Consider the following 25,221-nt stretch of genomic DNA (forward strand, 5'->3'; position numbering starts at 1 on the left):
GCTGAGCCTGCGCGTCCGGAGCCTGTGCTCCGCAACGGGAGAGGCCACAACAGTGAGATGCCTGCGTACCACAAAAAAAAGAAAAGAAAAAGAAAAACATAACAAAATCCTTACCCTTACCAGTATACATTCTAGTGGGAGAGATATACAATAAGGAACATGCATAATAAATAAGTAAATTAAACAGTATGTTAGAAAATAAGTGCTACAGGGAAAAAATAGATAAAGGTAAAAAAAACTGTGGGGGGGGGTGGGTTGCATTTTTAAGGTGGTCAGGCCAGGCCTCACTGAAAATGACAACTGGGCAAAGCTGTGAAAGAAAGAGTAAACTAGAAGTTAATCTGGAGGGACTGTTCCAGTGCCAACCCTACCCACAAAAAGTAGCTACAAAGGCTGAGGCAGGAATGTACCTGTCCTATTCAAAAACCACAAAGGATTCTGCTGAAGAAGAATGAGCAGGAGGGAAGAGTAGTAGGAAATGAGCTCAGAGAGGTCAGAGGTGATGGTAGGGTAACAGCAGGTAAACACTATAGGGTGCTGTAAGTCACTGAAAGAACTTTTTCTGATGGAACGCAGAGCCTTCTGCGTTATTCACAATAGTCGAAAGTGGAAGCAACCCAAGTGGCTAAATGAATAAACAAAATGTGGCATACACATACAATGGAATATTATTATTCAGCCTTAAAAGGAATGAAATTCTGGTACATGCCACAACATGAGTGAACCTGAAGACATGATGCTAAGTGAGATATGCCAGACACAAAAGGACAAATATTATGATTCCATTCACATGAGGTACCCAGAATAGGCAAATTCAGTGAGGCAGATACTAGAACAGAGGTTACCAGGGACTAAGGGGTGGGGAGAAAAGAGTTACTGTTTAATGGGTACAGAGTTTCTCTTTGCTGTGATGAAAAAGTTCTGAAGATAGTGGTGATGGCTGCACAACACACTAAATGTTACTTAATGCCACTGAATTGTATACTTCAAAATAGTTAAAATGGTAAATTTTATGTTGTGTATTAGAGAATGAGCTATTCTGAATGACTTTTCCAGATATTTGTCTTTTTTTCTGGGAAATTATTTTAAAGTTATTTTGATGGACTTCTTCTAAATACCTATTTCTTTTTCCTATAAAATTGAATATAGTGAATATTCCTAGTAATACATTATATATAATAATTGTGCTCTACTATAAAAGTGTTTCCCCTAGGAGAACCTTAAAGTTCAGAGAATGATTAATTAAGTGGTTCCCTATCACTCTGATTTATTTAGGTAATGTTAGCCATGTGTACTGTTTTCTGCACCTAACTGCTTATTGTGGTTTTCACTGATATCCAATACCCCTCCACATTATTTGCTGCAACATGCCAGGAAACCTAAAAACCAAGTTTGTAATGATGTGTATAAATAATAACTAGAGTTACTGAAATCCTTAGGTACTCTTTTTTGTACAAATGTCTTAGACTCAGCATTAACTTTTCTTTACTCCGTGGTTTTTGATAATGTTGGACAAAACTTCCAATTATGACATGAGACATGCATGGTAAACCAGTGATAATTTTTCCAAATTAAAGATTTGTAAAAACATGTATTTTTTTTTCTGGGTTGAATTAAGACTAAAAGCCAAGGGTAACTTTCACGGAAAACCAGTTATTAAGTTCTTAATAACACTCTATTTAAAAAAATTTTTAATATAAATTTATTTTATTTATTTATTTTTGGCTGCATTGGGTCTTTATTGCTGCGCACGGGCTTTCTTTGGTTGTGGTGAGCAGGGGCTACTCTTTGTTGCAGTGTGCTGGCTTCTCACTGTGGTGGCTTCTCTTGTTGCGGAGCACGGGCTCTAGGCACAGGCTTCAGTAGCTGTGGAGCACAGGCTTAGCTGCTCGGCGGCATGTGGGATCTTCCCGGACCAGGGCTGGAACCAGTGTCCTCTGCACTGGCAGGCGGATTCTTAACCACTGCGCCACCAGGGAAGTCCCAATTACACTCTATTATTGAGGATCCTGGATTGCTTTACTGGGGCAACAAATGCTTTGAATCACCATATCTTTACCAATAAAAATATCCCCCCAGAAATATCATTTCTTGATAAATCCTACTTCCTATGAATTTACTATAATAAAACATCAAAATATTCTACACATAAATATGATTTAAATAAAAGAGAGATTACATGAAAGTATGCTGTTTATGAAGATTTACTTAGGCTTCTTTAAACGTTAAAATATGCTCTCTTACTGAAAAGGTAAAAATTTTAGTAAGTTACAAAGTACTATTTTAATGCCCACATTATAACCTACAAGTAGTTATTTCTTAGGGTTTCTCCAGTCTATATAAATATGCCATTGCTGAGGGAGTTTATAAAGGAATAAGATATAAATCTCCTATCTCAAAGAAGCTTACATTATTTGATTATTAGGTAACCCAAAAGGCAAACTGATCATAAAGTAGGACACATTTATTTGTGATGGCCAAGTCTCAGTTTTATCATGCCTCTCTGCAGGAGAAAGGAATCTTTATTTTCAAGTAAGCCAGATGGATAGAAAACAATCAGATGTTACAAAGAAGTGATGGATGTTTGTTGAATTAAAAAACAAAACAAAACAATGTTAAAAAATGATAGAAAGACAAAATGAATGAGAAAAAGCTAAGTCTAACTTAGAATACCCTAAGTCAGAAAGAGACAGGAGAGGAATTTATAACAGTGGACCAAAAGTACAGAAGTCAAAGATACAGCTCCAAGTGGAGGAGAAAACAATACAAGAATCACAGAATAGACAACAGTGATATAGAACATGGTCACAGAGTAAAAAAATTTAAACAAGCAGGGGTGTAACTGATAACTAAAATAAGACCTTCCAAAATGAAACCAAAATAAGAGCAAAAAAGTTAGGTCCTTTCTGAGACTAAAAAAGTGAAGTTATCAGGACTGGCCAGAAGTATACTAAAATTCAAACATAAAGGCTTTAAAGGGAAGGGCGGCTTTGGACTAAAATGAAAGGGACAGCATTAGTGTGGTAACACTATGACAAAGTGAGCATATCACAGACCATAATCACGATCTATTTATTCCATGTGGCTGTACATACAGATCCCAAATCTCTCCTCACTAGGCTCAAGCCATGTGTGCATCTGTATTGTTGGCGTATTCTATGTCTGTGTAAAGACACAAGTGAGGGAAAGTAGGAGAAAGGGCTAAGAGGATTCTTCAATGGAGAAATCTCATGGCCCTTTTTACTCCTGGGTAGTGACAATAAAGGGGCTACTGGAAATCTATCAAAGATGGAGTTTTGAGCTCTGTTTTATTCCTGAAATCAAGCCCTGTAGGTGGCCACCTACTTTGCCAAGGGAGCAAAGCAGCACCTAGAGCTGTAGCTCTGACTGCAGCACCTGGAGCTAAATGAGAAAACACTTCTGTAATACTTGTGCCATTAAATATTTACCAACTATATTCACATTTTCTGTACTTCCCTTTTTGTTTCCTGGCTTTAAAATAAACATGACAATATATAATACTCATTGTTGAATAAGTCCAAAGTACTTTGCATAACCAACACTTTTCATTTTTACAGTGCCTTAAAAAGAAAGTGGAGACGTACATAATAAATATACATGACTAAGAGTAGAAAAACTGAAGACTTACCTATAATTATAACACTTTGAAAACAAATCCAATAATTATACTCCTTATTTTATAAACTATCAGACAACATTCCTTCAATAACAGCAGTTGAAAAGAATCTCCATATACAACACAAATTACAGAGGACCATAAACATAAGCATGTAGAGAATTCTAGAGTTGTGCTGTCCAATACAATAGCCACTAGTCACATGACTATTTAAGGTCAAATTCATTAAAATTAAGTAAAATCTAAAATTCAGTTCCTCAACTGTACTAGCCATATTTCAAGAATATAACATCCACATGTGGCTACGATACTGGACAATGCAGATATAGAACATTTCCATCATGGCAGAAAGTTTTACTGGACAATGTTATTCTAGAGTAATGGTATCTGGAACTGGAGAGACAGCCCACATGATAGACATCTGTTACTAACATTCAGGATTTTCAGATGTGAACTATTCGTAAAATCACAACAGACACATAACCTAAATAGTAACCCTTAGGTCTGCAAGAGTCTTATAAAATCATACAATAACAATAATTCTCATCTTTTGCTTTTTCTTTTTAATTTGGCCTGCCATATTCCCATTTGGTAACAGACTATATTGATCAGCATCACAATTCACTTGGCTCGAGATGTTATGTGTCTTGGGTGAGTGACAATCTGCAGTGCTATTGTGCTGCTCTTCCACTGTTTTCATCAGTAATATGAAAGTCTATGTTTTGTTGTTTTGTTTTTTTTTTTTTTTTTTTGTGGTATGCGGGCCTCCCTCTGCTGTGGCCTCTCCCGTTGCGGAGCACAGGCTCCGGACGCGCAGACCCAGCGGCCATGGCTCACGGGCCCAGCCGCTCCGCGGCATGTGGGATCCTCCCAGACTGGGGCGCGAACCCGGTTCCCCTGCATCGGCAGGCGGACGCGCAACCACCGCGCCACCAGGGAAGCCCCTATGTTTTGTTTTTATAGGTACAGATCCTCCTATACCATCAAAATACTACCAAATGGTAAATTATTTTAATTTAAAGAGACTAATGTTATATTTGCATGTTTAAATATTCATCTTACATCGGAGATTCCAATTATCTATATCTTCTATGGCTTTCTTCAGATGGACTTTATTTGCAAAAGATTTTTGATAGTAGTATTTGAAACTTTAAAGTCCTGTCAAATAAGAAAAATAAATTTCTATTTCAAAGACTTACTTTTTATTTTTTTCTTCCAGTTTTATTGAGATATCATTGACATGCAACACTGTCTAAGTTTAAGGTGTACAGCATAATGATTTGACTTCCATACACCATGAAATGATTATCACAGTAAGTTTAGTGAACATCCATCATCTCATACAGATACAAAATTAAAGAAATAGAAAAAAAATCTGTGTGTCATGAGAACTCCTAGGGTTTACTCTCTTAACAACTTTTCTATATAACATACAGCAGTGTTTTTATATTGATCATGTTGTACATTACATCCCTGGTACTTATTTATCTTATAACTGGAAATTTACAGTACCTTATGACTACCTTAATCGAAGGCAGTCCTCCTTTATAAAGGCTTACTTTTTAAAGCAATTTTGTGGGTTCAGAAACTAAGTGAAGCCTTAAAATTATGTTAAATATTCGGACAGCAGTTCTTCATTTCACGTTTTGAAGATGATTTAAGCTTTTATATAACCATGTAAAAACTTACTTCAAAATTAAGGTCTCGAATCAAGATATCTCCATTTGGCGTTGCTAAAGGAACATGATCAAATCTATAGAGGAAATTAATAAAAAGAGAATAATTTTACATTAAACACTAAGCAGATGTAGCTGAAAGAGAAAGGCTACTGTGTAGTTTAACAGATGTTTATGGTGCTAAAGAACCCTTTTCTGTACGTACTTTATAATGTTATCTGCATTGATGATTTCTCCAACACCAGGTATCAAGGGAATGCCTTGTGCTCCTTCAATACATTAAATGGAAAAATCAGTATTAAAGCATCATGTCATGTCAGCAAAAACTTATAATATGTGACCTAGTGCATTCATATTACCTTTTTCCTGTTGTGAGACCATGGTGCGTTCATATTTGCCCTGATTTAAATCCTTTAGTACTTGCATTAATTCTGTAATCCGAGCGGTAAAGCTGGAAAAAAAAAAAGTCATAATCAAAACTCCAAAGGCTATATCTTTAATTTTTATTATTTATTTATTTTAATAAATAAAATAAATTTTTATTTTTATTTATAAATAATAAAATAAATTTTATTATTTATTTGAATATAATTGACATAACATTAAATTCATATTTTTTACTTTATACAAATCTAACTGAAGTTTCTAAACTTATCATTTAGTTTAAATGAGATAACTTAAAAGACATCTCATCTTAGTGACAGTACACGTTTTATCATTATGCTTCAATAGGAGAGCAGGAACACGTGGCTAAGAAAAGAGGTCTCATAGGATCCCACCTCAACAGATACTTCATTAATAGGCAAATCAAGAAGGTTCTCTGCCACTAGAATTTTAAGGAATTTTCTAGTAAATACTATAAAAGGACTACTGCTAGTGCATTCCTTAGGTCCAGGAAGCATGGACCCTGAGTTCCTGCTGGAGTGAGTTATAAAGCCTTGGATAAAGTTGGCTTTTCTCTCTGAGGACGTCATTTATTTTAAGTATGCCAAATGCACACTACTTCCCTGCAAACATGGAAGAATTTGGAGGATTCCTCTCTTTCTTCCTCTGAAGAGGGAAAAAGATGAAGCGTTCTCAATATTAGAGAGAAATCACTGTGGTTAGAAATCAAAACTAATGACAAGAAGTTGAGGAGCAGAAGAATGATATGATGGTCGAAGAGAAAGCACTCTAACCAGAGAAGCAAACAGGATCATTCTGTGAATAATAAGCAGAAACGTCTTAAAGGAACAGAAGCATCCCATATGCTAGGAACTGTAAAGGCATGAGAAAGTTATTAACAAGTAGGAAGAATGTCAGCTTCTCAAGAGAGAGACTCCTCATAGTAATTTATAACTTCTTCTATCTTGCCATGAAGACCTTAACTGCCAAAGGAGTAGAGAAGAAGGAACAGAGGAAATAGGCCGACTAATCACAGGCCTGGGAAAGATCCAAAGACATCTAATTTCTTCAGATGACCTGAAACTTATGGTGCTTTCTTTTTACATTATAGTTTTTTTGACACCATACCAAGCCCTTTATATTAGACCCTGAAATTTTGAAATATTTAACTCCATTTGATGGTCTAAGAACAATTTTACCAGATACCCTGACCATATTTACAACTGGACCTACAGCTACCATAAGGTAACTTTTCATTTTTTTCATTAAAATCAACTTCATCCTTGTTTATCTTTTGCTGAGTTGCCAGGTATCAAAGACCTAAGGGGAAAAAAAAGTATGGTAGGGGACAAAAAAGTTCAAACGAGAAAATTCTATTCACTAATTTAATTTTCTGTGAATCAAGGAAAGACTGCCACAATTCGACATTTCCCAGCTTACTGAATACCAGTGTCCACAGAACAGACAGCTTGAGAACAACTAACCTAGTTTAAGGCTCCAAACAGCTATCTCAAGGAAACATGAAAAGTTCACTATCAAAGAAAAATCTTGCTAATTTTCTATCAAAACCAGCTTGCAAGAGCAAGAAATACAGGGCTTCACTGCCCCTTATCTCAATCTCAACTGGGCACAATCATTAAGGATAACATATTTAAAAAAAAATTATTCTCTGCAATTGCTCATTATTACTAATCTTACTTACCCAGCCAATCTTGTCATTTCACGGCCAGCCAAAACTATTCGACCCAGAGCTTGAGACATTCGCAAAAGCATTCTTCCACTTTGGTAGTAATCCTGACATAGAAATAAATATTAGTTTTCACTTATATTTCTAAGATTAAAACTAGCTTTTCTTTATTGTTATATTTAAAATTTCAATTGAGTATGACTACTACTACCACTTTACCTCCAGAAGTTCTGAATGTGAGCTTTTGAGATGTCGAGGATGAGACAAATCTAGGAAAGGACGACTGACAACTACGTAACCAACCACAGTGGCAAAATCTGAAACAAAACAGTTAAGACTTAAAAACATCAACAATACTTCACTTTTCCCACAAATTCCATTCCACTATCTCTTTTAAAGCATACTTACATTTGGCAATTATGCTATCAATGAAGCCCATAGAAAACCGAAACAAAATGAAATTATGTAGGTGCTCCACCTGGCAGAAAGCAAAAACAAAAAACATATATACTTTCTGTATATTAAAAAAATGAATCTACCATGAGGACAAAAGAAACTAAATAATTTTTGTATTCAACAAATATTAACTGAGTGCCTGTGATCTCTGATTACATTATACATCACATTTCATTGAGCACAATACTGATCACAGAACAGGTGCCAAACAAATACTTCATGAAACCATTTTTATGCAAACAGAATGGAAACTCCTTAAAGAATATTAATATGGTGTCCCTTGCATGTAAGAGTACAATGATACTGTATTCATAATATTGTCAGATACATACATGTTAAAATTGATCGATAATCAAAACAAAAAGTACAGAAAGATGAGCTAATTTAGGTGAAACACCAGCTGTCTGGAAATAGCACTCAATGCTTTGCCTTAGTTGGAAACCTCTGGTCTGTGCTTTCTCTAAGAATTATATTACACTCAATTTGAACCAAGCGTTAATGATGGTGCACAGCCTGAGTCTATAGCTTTAATCTCAGCATGCATTATCTCAAAATTACAAGTCTAAAAATGTATTTTATTCTGCATTTTTAATGTTCTTGACTTTTCCATCTATCATATTACTCAAGGCCCTGCATGATCTGGCACTGGTCTCTATCTTAAACCTCACCTGCTTCTACTTTGCTCTTTATCACTGAGCTCCAGATATACTGGTTCCTCAAACACGCTTCTGCCTTAAGACTTTCCTCCTGCTGTTCCCTCTGCCAGATTACTGACCTCCTAGATATTTATATTCTGTGACTAACTCCCTTCCTTCCTATGGGTTTCTGATAAAAATGCCACCTCTTCAAGAAAGACCTTCTTGCCATCCCCTACCTAAAACAGCTAGGCAACAGCACCCATCATACCCTACCACTTTATTCCATTTTATTTTTGGTCACAAAATTCACTACAACCTGAAATCATATATTGTAAAATATCCAGTTGTTTACTTGTTTATTGTCTCCCCCACTAAAACGTGGATTTCCTGAGTACAGGGTAGCTTGCTCTTAGTATCTTCTGTAAAAGAACAATGGCTGGAACATGTATTCAATGAATGACAGATGTTACATACTGAGCTCAATGCTGGAGATACAATGAATAAAGCAGACAAGGTTCCTGAGCTCATGGAATTCACATACTAATGAAAGAGACAAACTAGTAAACAAACAAGATAATTATAAATTGCAATGTATGCTTTTAAGGAAACAGATCATTAAAATGGGAAAATAACTGGTGGAGGCCATCAGAGAAGACAAGGCCTCAAAAAGGTGTTAACTTTTGGGCTGAAATCTAAAGGATTAGCATGGGCAAGCCATGTGAAGCGCGAACTAGTTAACAGCATTCCCCCAGAAAATTACCTTAAATGCATTTTATCAGTGAATACTATCAAAGTTCAGTCATGTTAAATATAAAAAAGGCAAAAATTCAATTTCTAAAATAATTTAAAATAACTTCTTTAACCTTTAAAAATCACCTCAAATATGTATTTAATTTCAAAAACTTCCACTAAAATGTAAGCTCCTTAAAGGGAGGATATAGCCCATCACACACACCACTGTTATCACACTAATCACCTGGACAAGCACAGACACCTAGATGGTGCTCTGTATCTTTTGAATGAATAATCAATAAAATTAATTAAATTCAAATTTTCCAAGTGGCAAGTAAATAAAAACCAAGGTATAGTTTTCATAAGAAACAACATTTATATTCTAAATCAAGGGTCAGCAAACTATGGCCCACAGTTCAAATCCAGCCTGTCACTTATTTTTGTAAATAAAGTTTTATTAGAACATAGCCACATCCATTCATTTACATATAGAGTATGGCTACTCTTGAGTGGCAGAGTTGAACAGTTGCACCAGAGACCATATGGCCTGAAAAGCCTAAACTATACATGTATTATCTTGCCCATTACAGAAAATGTTTGCTGAACTGTGCTCACAGTATTTCCACGAATGCTACAGGAACAAATTCTTTCTGTAATAATCACTAAATTTATCACCAAATAAGACTCCTAAGTAACCGCTTTAAAAGTACAGACAATTATTTTAATAAAACCTACCCATTTTTATAGTTGGGCAGCTTAATACATTGATTTGATAGCTTTTAGGAAAACACAGCATAAAAATTCCTCATAGTTAGTTACTTAAAAAATAAATATTTTAAAGATTAAAGGTATATGTATGTATCTTGGCAAAGGCCCCCAATATTTTTTTCCATAAACACATGAGCCTCCAACATGTTATCTTACCAGTTTTCGGAAGACTGAGTGGATTGTCTGCTTTTCTCTTTTATTTCCATTGTAAAAGGCAATTTCTTCACTATTAGAGAAAATAATTTAGCAATTAATTTTAATGTAACCTAAGCCTGAAAAATAACTAAAATACCATATTTAATGACTGAATATTTGTATATAACTGGACATTTTGTGACTATGAGCTTATTGGGTACATCTCAAGCCACTATCTGTACCTAGTTCAACTGATCAGAGCACAGGAATAACACACCTGACTGGATCACAGACTGCACTACTGACATATGTTGCATATGCCACATATAGCCTAGCTGGAAAAGATGTGCTGGGTTAATTCTCAGAAATATGAATAAAGAAATAAGAAATATAAGAAGAAATAAGAAGTAAGAAGGAAATTGCCATGACATATAGGAAGGCAGGACTAGGGCAGCCATTACTACAAACTGAGTACAGATCTAACCAGAAGGGAGAGGAGAAAACAACAGTTAGAAAAAAAATAAGGTAGTGATGCCATGACATACAGCCTTTAAAAGACGGAAAAGCAAACTAAGTCCTGCCTGCCTCACAGTGCCAGCTCCCAGGAGGCCTAGCTGAACAGTTTTTCTTATTCTTGGAACACCAGCATAGCCTCACAACTCCTCTTTCTTTGAGCTGATTTGAATGGGTACACAGGGGCCACAAAGATCTTAACTAGGAAAAAAGGGTCATTTTATGGATGAAGAAAGGTTAAATACAGTTAACTGAATTTGCAGAAGTCATGGAGCTGGCAAGTCAAATAGCTGAAATTATAACTCATATCTGACACTAAAGTCTAGTTTTCCACTCTATTCAGTATAATGTAAACTTTCCCAGCAAAGTACCTCTTACAGCAGAGGAAAGTAAAGATTTACATAGGCATCTAGAAGGCACAGTTAAAACAGCCCTTAATAAACACCCAATATTTCTTTAAAGTCTCTTTTTTCCCTTAAAAATTTATGTGAGTTTTATATTCTAGTCCAAAATGTACCTGTATTTTTTACCATCATAAAAACAAGGTAGCCCCTACCTCACAACCCATTCAAGTAAAATTAACTTTCCATAAAGTTGCTTCGTGTTTGACCTGCCTTTCACAATTTCCTTTACACAATAATACAGGGCTTCAGGGTATCAGAATCCGAGTTTAACACAATTCTATACCTATAATTTCTTTTCTTACTTCCTTTTACCTCCTCTGCACATTTAAGTCCGTGGAGAAAGATGAGGTGATAATTCTACTTCTCCTGAATGTTTTAGCCTAAACCTAAAACCTGAAAGAACAGAACATCCCAGAATACTGACAACTGCCTATCCAACATCTATTCTCTTCCATGTCCTTCTTCCTAAGAGAATCCCAATTTTCTTAAAGTTCTCTGTCCTTTCCTATGCATCCAAATGGTTGAGGAATGGCCTCAACCCCATCCACAGGGGAAGAGTTCCCAATGGTCTAAGCCAATCACTTTGCTGTAATTGCTTTAGTGATAATTCTGGCCAATGAGATGTGAAAGAAAGTCTGTTGTGCGGCTTCTGGCGAAGTTTCCTTGCTCTCTTAAAGAGACAGCAGAAATGGTCTGTTTTTGTTTCTGGACTTTTTGCAGGGGAGGAGGGCTGGTGAGATCTAAAACTGCTTTTGCCATCTTGTGATCACAAAAAGAACTAGCCAGTGGAAAAGGGTGACATACAGAGGAGGACAGAGCCAAGAGAAGACCCAGACACACCAATCATGCTGCACCTGGTACTGCTCTATCTTTAAGAGTTTTTATGTGAAGTAGTAAATGTCTTTATTGTTGGAGCCACCTGAAACAGGGTTTTCTGTTTCTTGCAATGGAAAGCATCCTAGCTGATACCATCTTTCATTCACTTGGCAGATCACCTCTCTACTCAACCTTCTATTCTTCTGTCTCCCTACAGCACAAAAACCCTATTTAGAACTGGTACTATTTTAGCAATCCAAGGAAATAAAGGAAGAGAGAACTGTTAAAATAATAATTTCCTAAATAATTTTGTAATGCCAACAGGGTAGTAAATAAATATTAGGACCCTCAAAATGACTTAAGGTTGACTGATCATCAATATGTGAGAAAATGTATTGAGCACTTGCTACATATTAAAAACAGTGCTGGAAGCTTTATATATATTTCATATTTAATCCTCATGACAACCCTATATTATCTACCTAGCATAAACATGAAAAGTGAGGCTATAAATAACTTGACAAAAGTCATATATAACTGATAAGTGGAGAAGGTAGATTTTGAAACTAGTCAGGCTGGCTCCAACGCCCAATATTTCTTCCTTCTTTGGATTTTTAAACTGTCTGGAAAATAGGTAGAGACATATGCAGTGAGACTGAATTAACTTTGAGTATTCCAAATATAGTCTCAAACAAAAAACATTTGTGGATAAACTGAGACAAAATTTTCTTTGAAGAAGTAAATTTGAATTTAAATTGTTTTTTGACTTTGTTTAAAGTGAAATTAACAGAAAATTAGTCAATAGAAGACATGAAGAGGTAAATCAGGGATACTAAACAGTTAACAAGAAAAAGGGTTAGAAACGTAGAGGATTACTACCTTATAAAACCGATATCCTTCATAATGTATATTTTCAAAAGAAGTAAATACACACAGACATAATTTCAGTAACAGTGTTACTAGACTCTTTGTAATCAGCTTACAGGACTTCAATATCCATACAAAGGAATTTTTAGTACAGCCAAATAAATTTAATACATTTGTACACACCTGTTTGTGATGAGCCGAGAATTAACGTATCTATACTCTCCTTCAAGCTTTTGCTCAGTTATTGTCATCTTACCAATGGGTCTTCTAATTCGAGTTAGGAATAGCCCAGAAACAAGCAAGTAGGCCATCATGCTTGCTGGGCCCTGTTATTATTGGAAGAGAAAGATATACAAAGGTCAAGGATATAATAAATTCACTGAATGCAACACACAATTTGTTATAATTAACTCCAGTTACTTTGAGAGAAATTACTCTTTTGACTAATTTTTTCCCTTAATTGTTTCTTTTCTGAGAAATTACACACTGGGTCTTCTTTGTTTTTACTACTCATCTACTCCTCCTCCCACCACTCTTTCCCCAGCTCTCCCAAATTTGCTCACTTAAAAACTCCTAATTGCAGTCCTCACTCTTTCTTTTACAGCACCTAAAACTCTTCTGATGGAACTCTTCTCGGTACTCTCTTAATTCCACAATAACTCCCAAACCTCTTTTTCGCCTTCTCTTTAAATGTTAATACTCCCTGAGGTTTCCTCTTTAATTCCCTTCTCCTCCCAAATTTATACCTCTAGTCCCATCACTCTTAAGAATACAAGATGTTATTTCCAAATACTTACTGTACATCTGAAGCTTACTACTCTGTAGAACCTCAAGCTCAAATCCCCCAAATGAGCTCAATCTGCCTTTCCCTTCTCCAGCGTCTTGCTTCTAGCTGCCGTACTTTCTAATGTGGTAAAGTACCTCATCACGCATTGACCCTTCTAAGAGAGAAGCTTCAAGCTTGCCTTTCCAAGCTCATCGAAGGTACTTCCCTCATTCCCATATATATCCTATGTTCTGCCATACTCAAATAACTGTTTCCTGAACATGCCATTCAATGAAGTTGTTCTTATGTCTGGCAAGCCTAACATGTCTAATGGAAGCCTACTCATCATCCTCAAAGCAGCGCAAATATCACCTCCAATTCTTCTGGACAATGAATATATTTCCACACTTCCATTACTGGACTTATCACTCTGCATTACAATTGTCTGAATATCTACCCTTTCACCAGATCATAATCTCTCTTCAGTAGGAACTGTGTCTTACTCATCTTTTTATTCAGACAGTGTGTATGGAATATAGTGTGTATTATTTTTAAATTCAATATGATTGATTCAATGCATTTCAACAATTACTAGATGTATGGCAAAAGAGATAACTAAAACATAGTTTCTACCTAAGAAATACAAAATCAGAAAATAACACATGGAGATATATTTAAATATAATACTTGAGTATTATAAACATGTAATAAGTACCATCAAAATATTACAATATACCGATAAGAGGCATTAAGCCTATTCACTTGTTTACAGTAAAAACAAGTTTTAAGAATGATTAAACCTGGCTTACGGGATATCAAAAGGTTAGGAAGATAGACAAGAAAATTAAAACAAAAAACTGCTTTCCCCAATGTTTTGGAACAGAACAAAAATCACTACATAAATTATTTATTAATCAACTACAGAAAGTATATACATACACATGTACATATATACATAAAATAACCACACTATTATATGATTGTTATAAATATATAACAATACTACATATTAAATGACTAAAGTTAGACTTCAACGAGAATACTCAGAATATAAAGGTCATTCTTACTAACACAAATGTCAGAGAGACACCTAATAAGGCTCATGGGATAGTCAACCATTTATATTATTATAAAATATTCTTGAAACTGTTCTGGCCATTCTAAAAGTATTTAAACATTCAAATTTCATAGTAAAATAGCTGTCTCCAAATTTCTTTTTAGACATTACTTTGCAAAAATAAATACACGTATGTTCAACGTTTAAGCACTTCTGGTTGGTAAAGCCACAAAAATTTTCCAAGTGTCTGGCTTAAGGAAAATTAAAAAGCTAAATTAGAAAACTTTAAAAATCTCTAGTACGGTATTATTTTATAACCAGACTTTATTAGGTACACTTGTAAAAAATACATTCTTTGAGATACATAAAAATTCTTACAAACCATCCAGCTATTCACAGCACAGTACTGTAGCCATTTAAAAGACAGAATAAAAGTACACTTACCTGAGCTCCTATTGCACTGGTTAACTTGAAGATATACAAAACTATGTCTAAAAATGGCTGTAAAATAAACATCAGAAGGTTCAAAATTAAAAAGAACTAGGTTGCCTAGACTGATAGCTAATAAACATGTTAAATACAAAATGCTATTCGACATTTAACACATAAAGGTCAACATGCAGAGTTCCCACTATGTATAATGTACTGTAACAGTATGCAGCTCAATGAATACATAAAAGACACAGTTCTCACTCTCAAGAAACTCAAAATGGAGACAGCCTGACCAATGTCTACTGACCATCAACTGGGAAAAGTATTTACCACTTTCCATCAACAAAGGTAGCTCTGCTGTGATAATTAACCATTACTTACTTACTTAGCAATTTCTCAATGTAGTATAAAAACACTGAATAAAATGACCTGAGTTTTAACCCCAAATCTACTAACAGCTTTTCTGGTTTCTTTATATCTTCACCTGAAAAATGAGAGACTCTTTCTGATCTTAACGTTGTCTGATTTTATCACAACATCTATATGTTGAAATATGGTGAGTGAGCTTATGAATCTAATTTTCTGACCTAAAACTCAAGCTCCTAGAACTAAAATAATACATTAATGTACTGTTCCTCACACAGAGACAACTCAACCGACATACCAAAAGTTGTACATATTTTGAACTGTTTTTCAAGAAACCCAAACTGTGTTCATTTACTTTAAGTCCAAAGCCACTCCTTTCTGACTATATTAGGATAGGTGGCTTGGTTTATTAATTGGCTTGTACTAAGATGAACCTTGTCTTTCTTGTCTTATGAATTATCAAGAAGTTAGATATATTTAGACATATACTTAGATATATAAAATTCAAGTACACTTAAGTTACTGACAAAAATAATGACTCAATTTAAGTCAGAGTTCAAACAATCAGATATTTTATAAAGTAAATATACTGTAGTATATAGCACTACTACAATCAATTAATTTGGTAATATTTTTCTTTACTGCAGCTGTGACAAGTCCTGAGCTATGGACCTACTCAAGTGCCAAGATGTAATAAAGAATACACAACAATGTCTACAGAATTACATGAAAAATATTATATACAGCACCTCCCCCCTACACACACACAGAGAACAAACTAAAATGTGGTGATGGGTGGAGGGAAAAAAGCAGCTGAATTACTGAACAATTTGCAGCTGTCTGAGTTTCTAGAGTTTGGATCAGTAAAGACTTAAAGAGAGCTAAATAAAGAACAAAGTTTGGCATGAAGTGAAAAGGTGTCCTAGCAGTGGGCCTATCAAGAGGGGTGAAGTTCTTATGGATACATATCGCTTTTCTTAGAACTGCCTATCCTCCTTCCATCCACATGGTTGAAATGGGAGCATTCCTATTCTTACAATGTGACCCAGCCCCTTTTAGTATACAGTTTTTTGTCTTAAGACTGGATAATTGGATCAATTGTGGTCAGAGGCAAGATACTACAAATGGTCCAGTTTGAGACAAGCTCCGACCACAAACCAAGAGCAGTCACGTGGATTGGATGGGAAATGGGGCATCTAAGATGAAGAGTGGTGGGGGAAATGCTGGGCAGACAGTTTTATAGATGCCCTCTACATGTGCTAGCCAACGCAGGAGGTAATGGCAAAGAAGATGGCTTAATGAGAAGACCACAGCAAAAACTGTAAGGGTGGTGAGATAAGAAGAGGAAGTAAGAGCTGACATAATCAGCAGGAAGAAAACTAGTTAAGGTCAGAGTCAAAAGCTTTGGCAATATTCTGGAAAGGGAGGAAAAACAGTAATTAGAAAAAACTGAAATGTACTAATACCTTGTGAAAATTTTTTGACTATTACTTAAATGATCTATTAGAGACACTGAAGCAGAGAATTGGGCAGGAATATGTCCTAGCCTAGGGTTATGAATGTGGAATGAAAAATATATTGACCATTAATTTCTAACAACTGCCAGAAGTACACAGGTCAAGAGATAAAAATCCAAGTTTCTGTTGTTTTACTGGAATCAGCCTGCAAAGTTCTTATAAAATCTTTATAAGACACTCAATTCTCAGCTCTTGGACAAAGTACCTCACACCAATAATATAAAAAATTAAGTAACTGTAGTTAAAATTATTATAACAACTCTATAATTTTCTTATAAAAGCATTAAATACTTATATGCTGCTGTTATGTGCATCAAATCAATTCCATATAAATTTGTTTAGATTCAAAAATAAGCAAATTAACAATAAAAATAGAAAAACTTACCTTACTAAGATTTGAATACAGATCAACTACACTGTTACAAAACTTTTCTACATCTTGTGTAAGCAGTTGGTCTGGATTAGCTATTCTGTTGTCCAGATTGCCCATTTTATAGTATGTGAAAGTTCTAAAATAACAATAAGAAGATGACTTTAAAACAAATGATTTTAAAAACAAAAAAATTCACATTATACTATGTAGTGCAAATTCATAGAAACAGAAAAATCTGGAGCTGGAAGAGGCCCTAAAGATTGTTCTAATTTATTTTAGAGATGCAGATGCAGATGTCCTTCTGGAGAAGGACACTGGCCAATTAATGGAAGAGCCAGGATTAGATTCCAAATAGCTGATGTCTTTCCCTATATGCTTCTGGGTCTAAGAGCAATCCTCTTGAAAAACATATCAAATAAAAAAGAAAAACTTCTACATCTCAATATCGTAAGTATTATTGTTTAAGTATTTTGAATATAAAAATAGGTTATCACTTACTGGAGATACTCCTCATAGAGGTACTTAGTTAGTCTTACTCGGAAGCACAGTTTGAGCTCATTTAACCCAAACTTCAGGAAGTTATTAACCAGAGAAATCTAAAACAAACAAACACATATTATTGATTTTGCTTCATTTCTACTTACTAAATTATAATTTATTTCCCTATCATTGATTTTGTCTCCAAATCCTATAAATTTTTTATAACTGATAGTACAAACTGATATAATTTAGTTCTGTTTTACTTAACATTTCCAAAGACACAAAGAGAACATGCTAAATCAAATGCAATTAGCTATATTACCCTTTATTTGGAAATTAATTTTAGAATATATTAATATTATTAATTATGAGAAGCACCTTGTTACCTTTTTTTGCGGGGGGGAGATATAAACAAGCCAAAGAGCAAATCCGTCACCTTTCTATCCAGTGTAAAGAACTAACTTTAGGAGTATTGACATTTATGCTTAGTATATCTTCTCTTTCCTGCTACCAGCACTACAACCGTAGACAAAGGAACTCTATACCCACTGTATTTGCATTTGTTAAAAAAATTACTACAAGTTTTATACCAACTAATGCCATCTTCTAGATTATTTCTGGAGTCAACTTTACTACTCTTTTCCACCATTATATTAAAATTAATTCTTCCATAGTTCTGAGGTCACATTAATATAAAAATTTTCTCAAGAAAACCCTGGTCTTCTGCTGAATCTCCATCTTTGATTGACATCAATGCTGCTTTTCTCAATTTTCTATTTTAAAAGGTCTTCCATGTATGTCTATCCTCAAGCTTTATTAAATCTGACATATGTTCTAATTAATTAAGTTTTATAATCAAGCTCCTCCCTTTTACTCCCACACATACAATACTAAAATTCTTATCGTGCCGATAAAATAGAATAAAGACTCAAGCTAAGAAAATTACTTATGCTTTGGACAACTTACGTTTATTTTTAGTAAATTTGGACAATAAATTCCAATTAAATTACATTACATTAGTGGTTCGAGTTACTGTAACAGTTTATGGCCTACAGCAATGATTCTCACCCAGGATTTCTGCCCTCAGCTCACTGCCCCACAACCTCACCTTAGCCCCCCACAGGCCACTTGGCAATGTTTGGAGACACTGAAGACATTTTTTGTTGTTGTCACAACTGGGGGAGGGGTACTACTTCCATCTACTGGGATGTTACTAAATATTTGAGAAACCCTGGCCTAATGGTCAAAGAAAAAATCATCTACACTTGTATACACCTACATATGTATGCACAGAAACTGATCCAAACATAATTCCTTTAAATTTTTCTATCTAGTGTAAAGGTTTGTGCACTGAAAAACTCCACTATAAGTTACAAAACTAAACTTGAAAAAACTTAGTATATAAATCTTCAAAGAACTTAATAAGTAAAAATCCTAAAAGATTTCAGTAAGATGCAATTTTTTTCCTTATGTAAAAATTTTTAAAGAATTAACACTTACGAGAGGCATGGCAGCGATGAAGTTGAATAAGTATTTCTTGAAATCTTTTCTGCTACGACCAATGATACCACTGCAAACCACCACATGCAATGCATTAGTTGCAAAAGAAGCAATATTTAACACTAAAAAAACCTCTCTAAATCTCTAAAACTATTTTTGGAAATTTTCATTGAATCAAATGAATCAATAAGAAAAAAGATGCTAAAAACATTTTCTTACAAAAACATTAACTTTTGAAATTCCGTCATTTTAAACAGCTTGCTTGGAAATCACTCTACAAACGGCAAAATTAAATAAGAAAGATAGCTAGTTCTTTCCTTTGTAAAAATGGTAATTAAACAGCAGGCTTATACTTAAGCAGTCACAAAAGGGGTTTTATATGATGAAACAATTAACAACTTTATAGACCCAGGAATGGATTACTGTGGATAAAACAAAGTACTATTTCTTTGTTTGCTTTTAAATATTTTAACATCCTGTCATTTGTATGAACTAATGGCAAGGAGACAAGACTAATGACAGATGAGCAAATTCTTACTATAAAGGGCCAAGAGCAACCATTTTAAGCTTTGTGGGCCATAAGGTCTCTGTTGCAACTACTCAATTCTGCTATTGTAAAGCTGAAACAGCTAAGAATGAGATTGACTGTGGTCCTAAGAAAATTTTACCAAGTAAGATGGCAGTGGGATTTCAATGAAACCAGATCTTTTATCTATTTTTAATCTATTTTAAATATTTATCTGTTTTTAAAATATCCACTAAGAACTTATTTAAAGGGTTCCACTACTTTTTTAAAAAGCTAGAAAGCCATTATATCATTATAAGTAAAGGATCTCTGACTACCAAATGTCTGTGGTCTAGTGCAAAGATAATGTTAATATTCCTAGAAGTAAATTAACCATATTTTGAAAAACAATGCGCTAAATGATTCAAACCTAGCTCTACACACAAAAAATGACTGGTATACATACTGATAAATAATTTGCTTTTTATGAGGGAGTAGATGAATAATGCCAAGTAACATGAACTGATCTTTTAGAGCAAAAATGTTCCATGGTCAAATAAATTTGCGAAAACCTGAGTTAACGCTAACAAATGTCTTTACCAAAGGCCCTCTCAAAGCTCTAATGTATAATATGCATTGTAAAACTCTCTGAGAGAGCTTTGTAGCACTAGCATTTCCTCCATCATAGCTAAGATTCCAAAGAACATACTCTGGGAAACGTTACTCTAGACCGATAGAAAAATTAATAGTCCAATTTTGACATAGCTGCTAAAAAGTGTAAAAAAAATTTTTTTTAAGCTGAACTAGAAAAAAGTTAAAATAGAGCCACACAAAAATGTTGTTTACAGCAATAAGAATATTAGAGACAAAAAGTAATTAAGTACAAAAGTTTAGAGGTTTAAATTAAAATTATTTGAACCAAACTTTACATAAAACCAAAGTGCTTTAGTGCTGCCCAAGCTGTGAAACACACAAGATTATCAAACTTTGGTAAAGCACATGCCATCATTCAGCAATAGTTTACCACTGGAGTAGCAGCTACAAATTTAAAAAATGGTTTCTTGAATAAAGCTTTATTTCTGCTTATTATTCCGCTGCAAAAGAAAAATAATCATCAATAAAGTAATTTTAGAGTAGTCCCAATTAGAGTTACTTCTAAAACATACAGGAATCTTAAGACAGTTTGGTAATTTTAAAATGCTACTTACAGCCAAGTGGTTAAAAATAAAATATATATTTATGATTACATACGGCAGTATAGGGGAACAAACTTTGCCACCCCAAAATGTGTTTCTTTGGCATAAGGATTACTTTAGGCTGATTATTTTTAAGAAACAGAAGCCTCAGGAAGTCTTTCTTTTTGCCTCCCCCTTAGCTGCCTAAAAAATTTAGATAAAAGGGCCTGCTCTCAGAATAGAGCTATGACCAGAGATATCTGCAAACCATATGGGCTAAGTGTGTGCGGGGAAAGTAGGCAGGACCTAGAGATCAGAGTCCATGCTGTGTCCCAGAGTCTCCACAAGGCCCAGCAAACATTTGTTTACCAAACATTTGCTTTTCCATCCTCATGTGAATTGCCTTCCTCCCCTGTGAAGTCTCAAACCCCTACCCCCAACATCCTCTCTGTCGTTAGCTGAAGATGGTATTCAAGATGAGGGCTTCAGCCATTCTGGCGAGTTACTAAGTCTCTCCCATGTACCCATGTTATTAAACTTTTGTTTGATTTTCTCCTGTTAATCTGTATCACGCCCATTTAATTCTTAGACCAGCCAGAAGAACCTAGAAGGGCAGAGGGGAATTTCTTCCTCCCCAGCAGCAGCAACAAGATATGAAATATTACCTTCCATATCATAGAATTGCCAGTTTCTACCTTAAAGAAGGGGTCTGCCCTATTAAAATCTGCCCCACTCCGAAGTCATTAGTCACTGCTAACAAGTAAGCCTAAAAGATGTAAAGGATGTTAAAATTAAGTACATTAAGGACCATAACAAGTCTCTTTGTGACTCTATTTTAGCAGAAGAACATAAATCTAAACATACTTTGCAAGAGGCAAAATGGAAAAGACAAATAAAGTTTACACTGTAGCTTTAGTAGCAAGTTAGAGAAATGTGTTAATTTTTCAAATAAAACAGTTCTATATTATAAATTCACAATATTTAAAAACTTTTAATTTGACCAAATATCAAAAGATCTCATGCACAGCAGAAGCTCAAAAATCTTTATTCAGGAGAAAATAAACAATTAACTTTTGTTTTTGTTTCTTTTGGGGGGGAGCAGAGAAAGGTTTATTGCAGGGCCAAGCAAGGAAAACAGGTGGCTCGTGCTCAAAAAACCCCCAAACTCAACAATTAATTTTATTTATTTATTTATTTTGGCCACACTGCAATAGTATGCGGGATCTTCCCTGACCAGGGATCGAACTCATGCCCCCCGCAGTGAAAGTGCACAGTCTTAACCACTGGACTGTCAAGGAAGTCCTCAACAATTAATTTTTAAATGACTGCTTCAGGGACTTCACTGGTAGTGCAGTGGTTGAGAATCTGCCTGGGTTTGATCCCTGGTCCAGGAAGATGCCACAAGCTGCGGAGCAGCTAAGCTTGTGTGCCACAACTACTGAGCCTGTGCTCTAGAGCCTACGAGCTATAACTATTGAGCCCACGCGCTGCAATTACTGAAGCCCATGCACTCTAGGGCCTGCGTGCTGTAACTACTGAGCCCACTTGCTGCAACTACTGAAGCCCACACACCTAGAGCCTGTGCTCCACAACAAGAGAAACTACCACAATGAGAAGCCCGCGCACCGCAACTAGAGAAAGCCTATGCGCAGCAACAAAAACCTAATGCAGCCAATAAACAAACAAACAAACAAATAAATAAAATGACTGCTTCGGAATCATGAATTTGGCTTAAGAGTATAAGGAAGCTCCCTGTACTATTCTTGCAGCTTTTCTGCAAGTTTAAATTATGTCAAAATAATACGTTTCTTAAAAACTCTTAAAATTTTTGTTTTTTAATTTTTTCTACATCTCATAACTAAATTTTAAAGCTGAGTACCCAACAAGTTGATTACTCTAGTAGAATTATAAGTTGGCTCATGCTACATAATAACTTTCCTCTTATCCATCATTACCAATTAAATTAATGCACCACATACTCTTAGTGATGCATTTTCTCTAGAGCATTGTCTTTGAGAAAATTAAAATAAGCACCTATTTAATTAAAGTTGGAAATCCCTAGTTTAGAAAATTAAATATTATTCTTTTAGGTTACAAAAACATGAAATCACAAAATCTGAATAAAAGGGAAAAAACTTTAAAAAATAATCTTCTGTACTATACCATGATTGTACAGGGCTCTTTATATGTATCATGTGACTGACTGTACACAGATATCTAATATAATGTTATTCACAGTGGATGTAACCTGTTATTTTTGTCACAGGTAATTAATAACACTACAGTTGGGGAGCCTGTATTTTTATTAACAGATATGGCATTTAAATAATAAGTAAAGCCATCAAAGGAAAAAAATATAAAATTCTATAATCATGTAAAAAGACATAAATGTCTTCTCTCTATTAATTATACAAATGACTCAAATTACTTGTGCACAAAGCTCATAGAAAGAGAACTTAACAAAACTGATCCTGCTAAAGCTGATGTGCTAGCAGCAATGAACAAACACTTCAATTACACTCATGCTTAACTTCTTAGAATTAGTTAGATGATTCCTCACTGGGGCACAAACACACAAAACTGACCAGACTCCCCCTACAAATTCCCTTCAGGGAAACCAGACAATCAACAATCCCACAACTTGGCTTCTAGCAAGTTAAATATGAATACACAGCCAAGAGTGACTGCTTAAGGAAAGCTCTAAACTGAATGACAAAGATCAGAACAACAAAGGACACTGAAAGTCACAGACTTGAAAGAATGACTGCTACAAAAATGAACATTCATACAAAAAGATAGCTCCTGGAAATAAAACTAAAACAAATAAAAATTTACTGGATGATAAAGTGAAAAGAAATCTCCTAGAATATAATAAAAAATGTCAGAGATGTAAACTGTACAGAAATTATAGTCAGAAGATCAGTCCAGAAGTCCAACATTCAACTAAGATTCCAGAAAAAGTACAGAAAAAACTGGAGAGGAAGAACTTTTTAAAAAACACAAGAAAATTTCATTCTTCAGAATGAAGAATGAGTTTCTAGATTGAAAAAAGCCCACCTAGTGCCTAGCACAAACACAAGGAATGAAAAAAAATTCACACCAACGTTCAGTGAAATTCCCATAACACCAGCAATACATCAACAATAAAGAAATAACAGGGCTTCCCTGGTGGCGCAGTGGTTGCGCGTCCGCCTGCTGATGCAGGGGAACCGGGTTCGCGCCCCGGTCTGGGAGGATCCCACATGCCGCGGAGCGGCTGGGCCCGTGGGCCATGGCCGCTGGGCCTGCGCGTCCGGAGCCTGTGCTCCACAACAGGAGAGGCCACAACAGAGGGAGGCCCGCATACCACAAAAAAAAAAAAAAAAAAAAAAAAGAAATAATAAAAGCTTCCAAAGCAGGTAAAAGAAGATCCGCTGCTAAGGGCGGGCAATCAGCACAGGAATGGGACTCAACACCAAATGTGGAAGCTAGATCAGTGGTTTTTAACCTTGGCTGGGATCAAGGTTAGGATCACCTGGGATGCTTCAAAAAGTAATGATTGATTGAATCAGAATCTCTAGGGGTGGGCCCAGGCATTAGTAGGTCTCAAAATTCCCCAGATGATTCTAATTGTACTGCAGCCAAGGTTGAGAACCACAGAGCCCTATAGAAGACAACAGGGTGATGCTTTCCAAATTCTGAAGAAAAGTGATTTCCAATTTAGAATGAATAAATACAGCTAAATTATCAATCAAGTGTGAGAGTAGAAGACTTTATCAGACCCACAAGGTCTCAAAATTTTACTTCCCTTGTAACCTTTTCTCAGAAAAAGACTGCATCTGCCAAAATGAGAAAGTAAACTGAGGAAGAGGAAAGCAAAAGATCCAGAAAATAGGAGTTATTTAATGCAGGAAAGAAGGAAGAAAAAAATTCCTAAGATCATGATAAAAGTAAATTCAAACATGACTGCTATTTAGTGAAGCTAAAGCACAATCAATCCTAATGAGAGCCGGAGGACAGAAAACTAACAAGAGGTATGGGGTGGGATGGTAACAGATAAAAATCATTAAGCTATCTAGTGTGTTTGACATATTACAATACTGAGATTTTACAGTGTTGTCAATAAGCTCGAGCTGAATTAGTAAGAAGTAGGCAAAAAATTAATGTACACAAAAACTTGCAATTTATAAATGCCAGGAAAAGAAGTTGTATATAAAAGAAACTACCAAAGAAGAGCATTTGGCTCAGCTGTAAACAAAAGTCAAAATCATGTAAACAACAAATTCTGATTTAACAAAAAACTGTGAGATAACATTGAGAGAATGAGCAGACATGGGTAGGAGTGTAAAAAAGCTAAT

At 35.1% G+C, this 25,221-nt stretch overlaps 1 protein-coding gene across 3 annotated transcripts in view; it reads right to left on the bottom strand.

The window, feature by feature from the left end:
- Window positions 1–25,221, bottom strand: part of ABCD3 (ATP binding cassette subfamily D member 3) — an 89,595-nt gene that overhangs the window by 21,735 nt on the left and 42,639 nt on the right. For 2 of the 3 annotated variants that reach the window (XM_024119742.3, XM_024119743.3), the window contains 12 exons: window positions 19,205–19,274; window positions 17,723–17,820; window positions 17,237–17,360; window positions 14,981–15,037; window positions 12,897–13,039; window positions 10,135–10,204; window positions 7,793–7,862; window positions 7,604–7,701; window positions 7,400–7,491; window positions 5,673–5,764; window positions 5,519–5,582; window positions 5,327–5,390 (listed from right to left, as the gene is read on the bottom strand). In XM_024119742.3, the coding sequence (XP_023975510.1) occupies window positions 5,327–5,390; window positions 5,519–5,582; window positions 5,673–5,764; window positions 7,400–7,491; window positions 7,604–7,701; window positions 7,793–7,862; window positions 10,135–10,204; window positions 12,897–13,039; window positions 14,981–15,037; window positions 17,237–17,360; window positions 17,723–17,820; window positions 19,205–19,274 (1,042 nt within the window). Of the gene's footprint in view, window positions 1–5,326; window positions 5,391–5,518; window positions 5,583–5,672; window positions 5,765–7,399; window positions 7,492–7,603; window positions 7,702–7,792; window positions 7,863–10,134; window positions 10,205–12,896; window positions 13,040–14,980; window positions 15,038–17,236; window positions 17,361–17,722; window positions 17,821–19,204; window positions 19,275–20,733; window positions 20,804–25,221 lie in introns of all 3 variants that reach the window. The other variant, XM_028489109.2, reaches the window with a different exon arrangement.

The sequence above is a fragment of the Physeter macrocephalus genome, chromosome 4 (assembly GCF_002837175.3).
Source record: "Physeter macrocephalus isolate SW-GA chromosome 4, ASM283717v5, whole genome shotgun sequence".
Lineage (NCBI taxonomy): Eukaryota > Metazoa > Chordata > Mammalia > Artiodactyla > Physeteridae > Physeter > Physeter macrocephalus.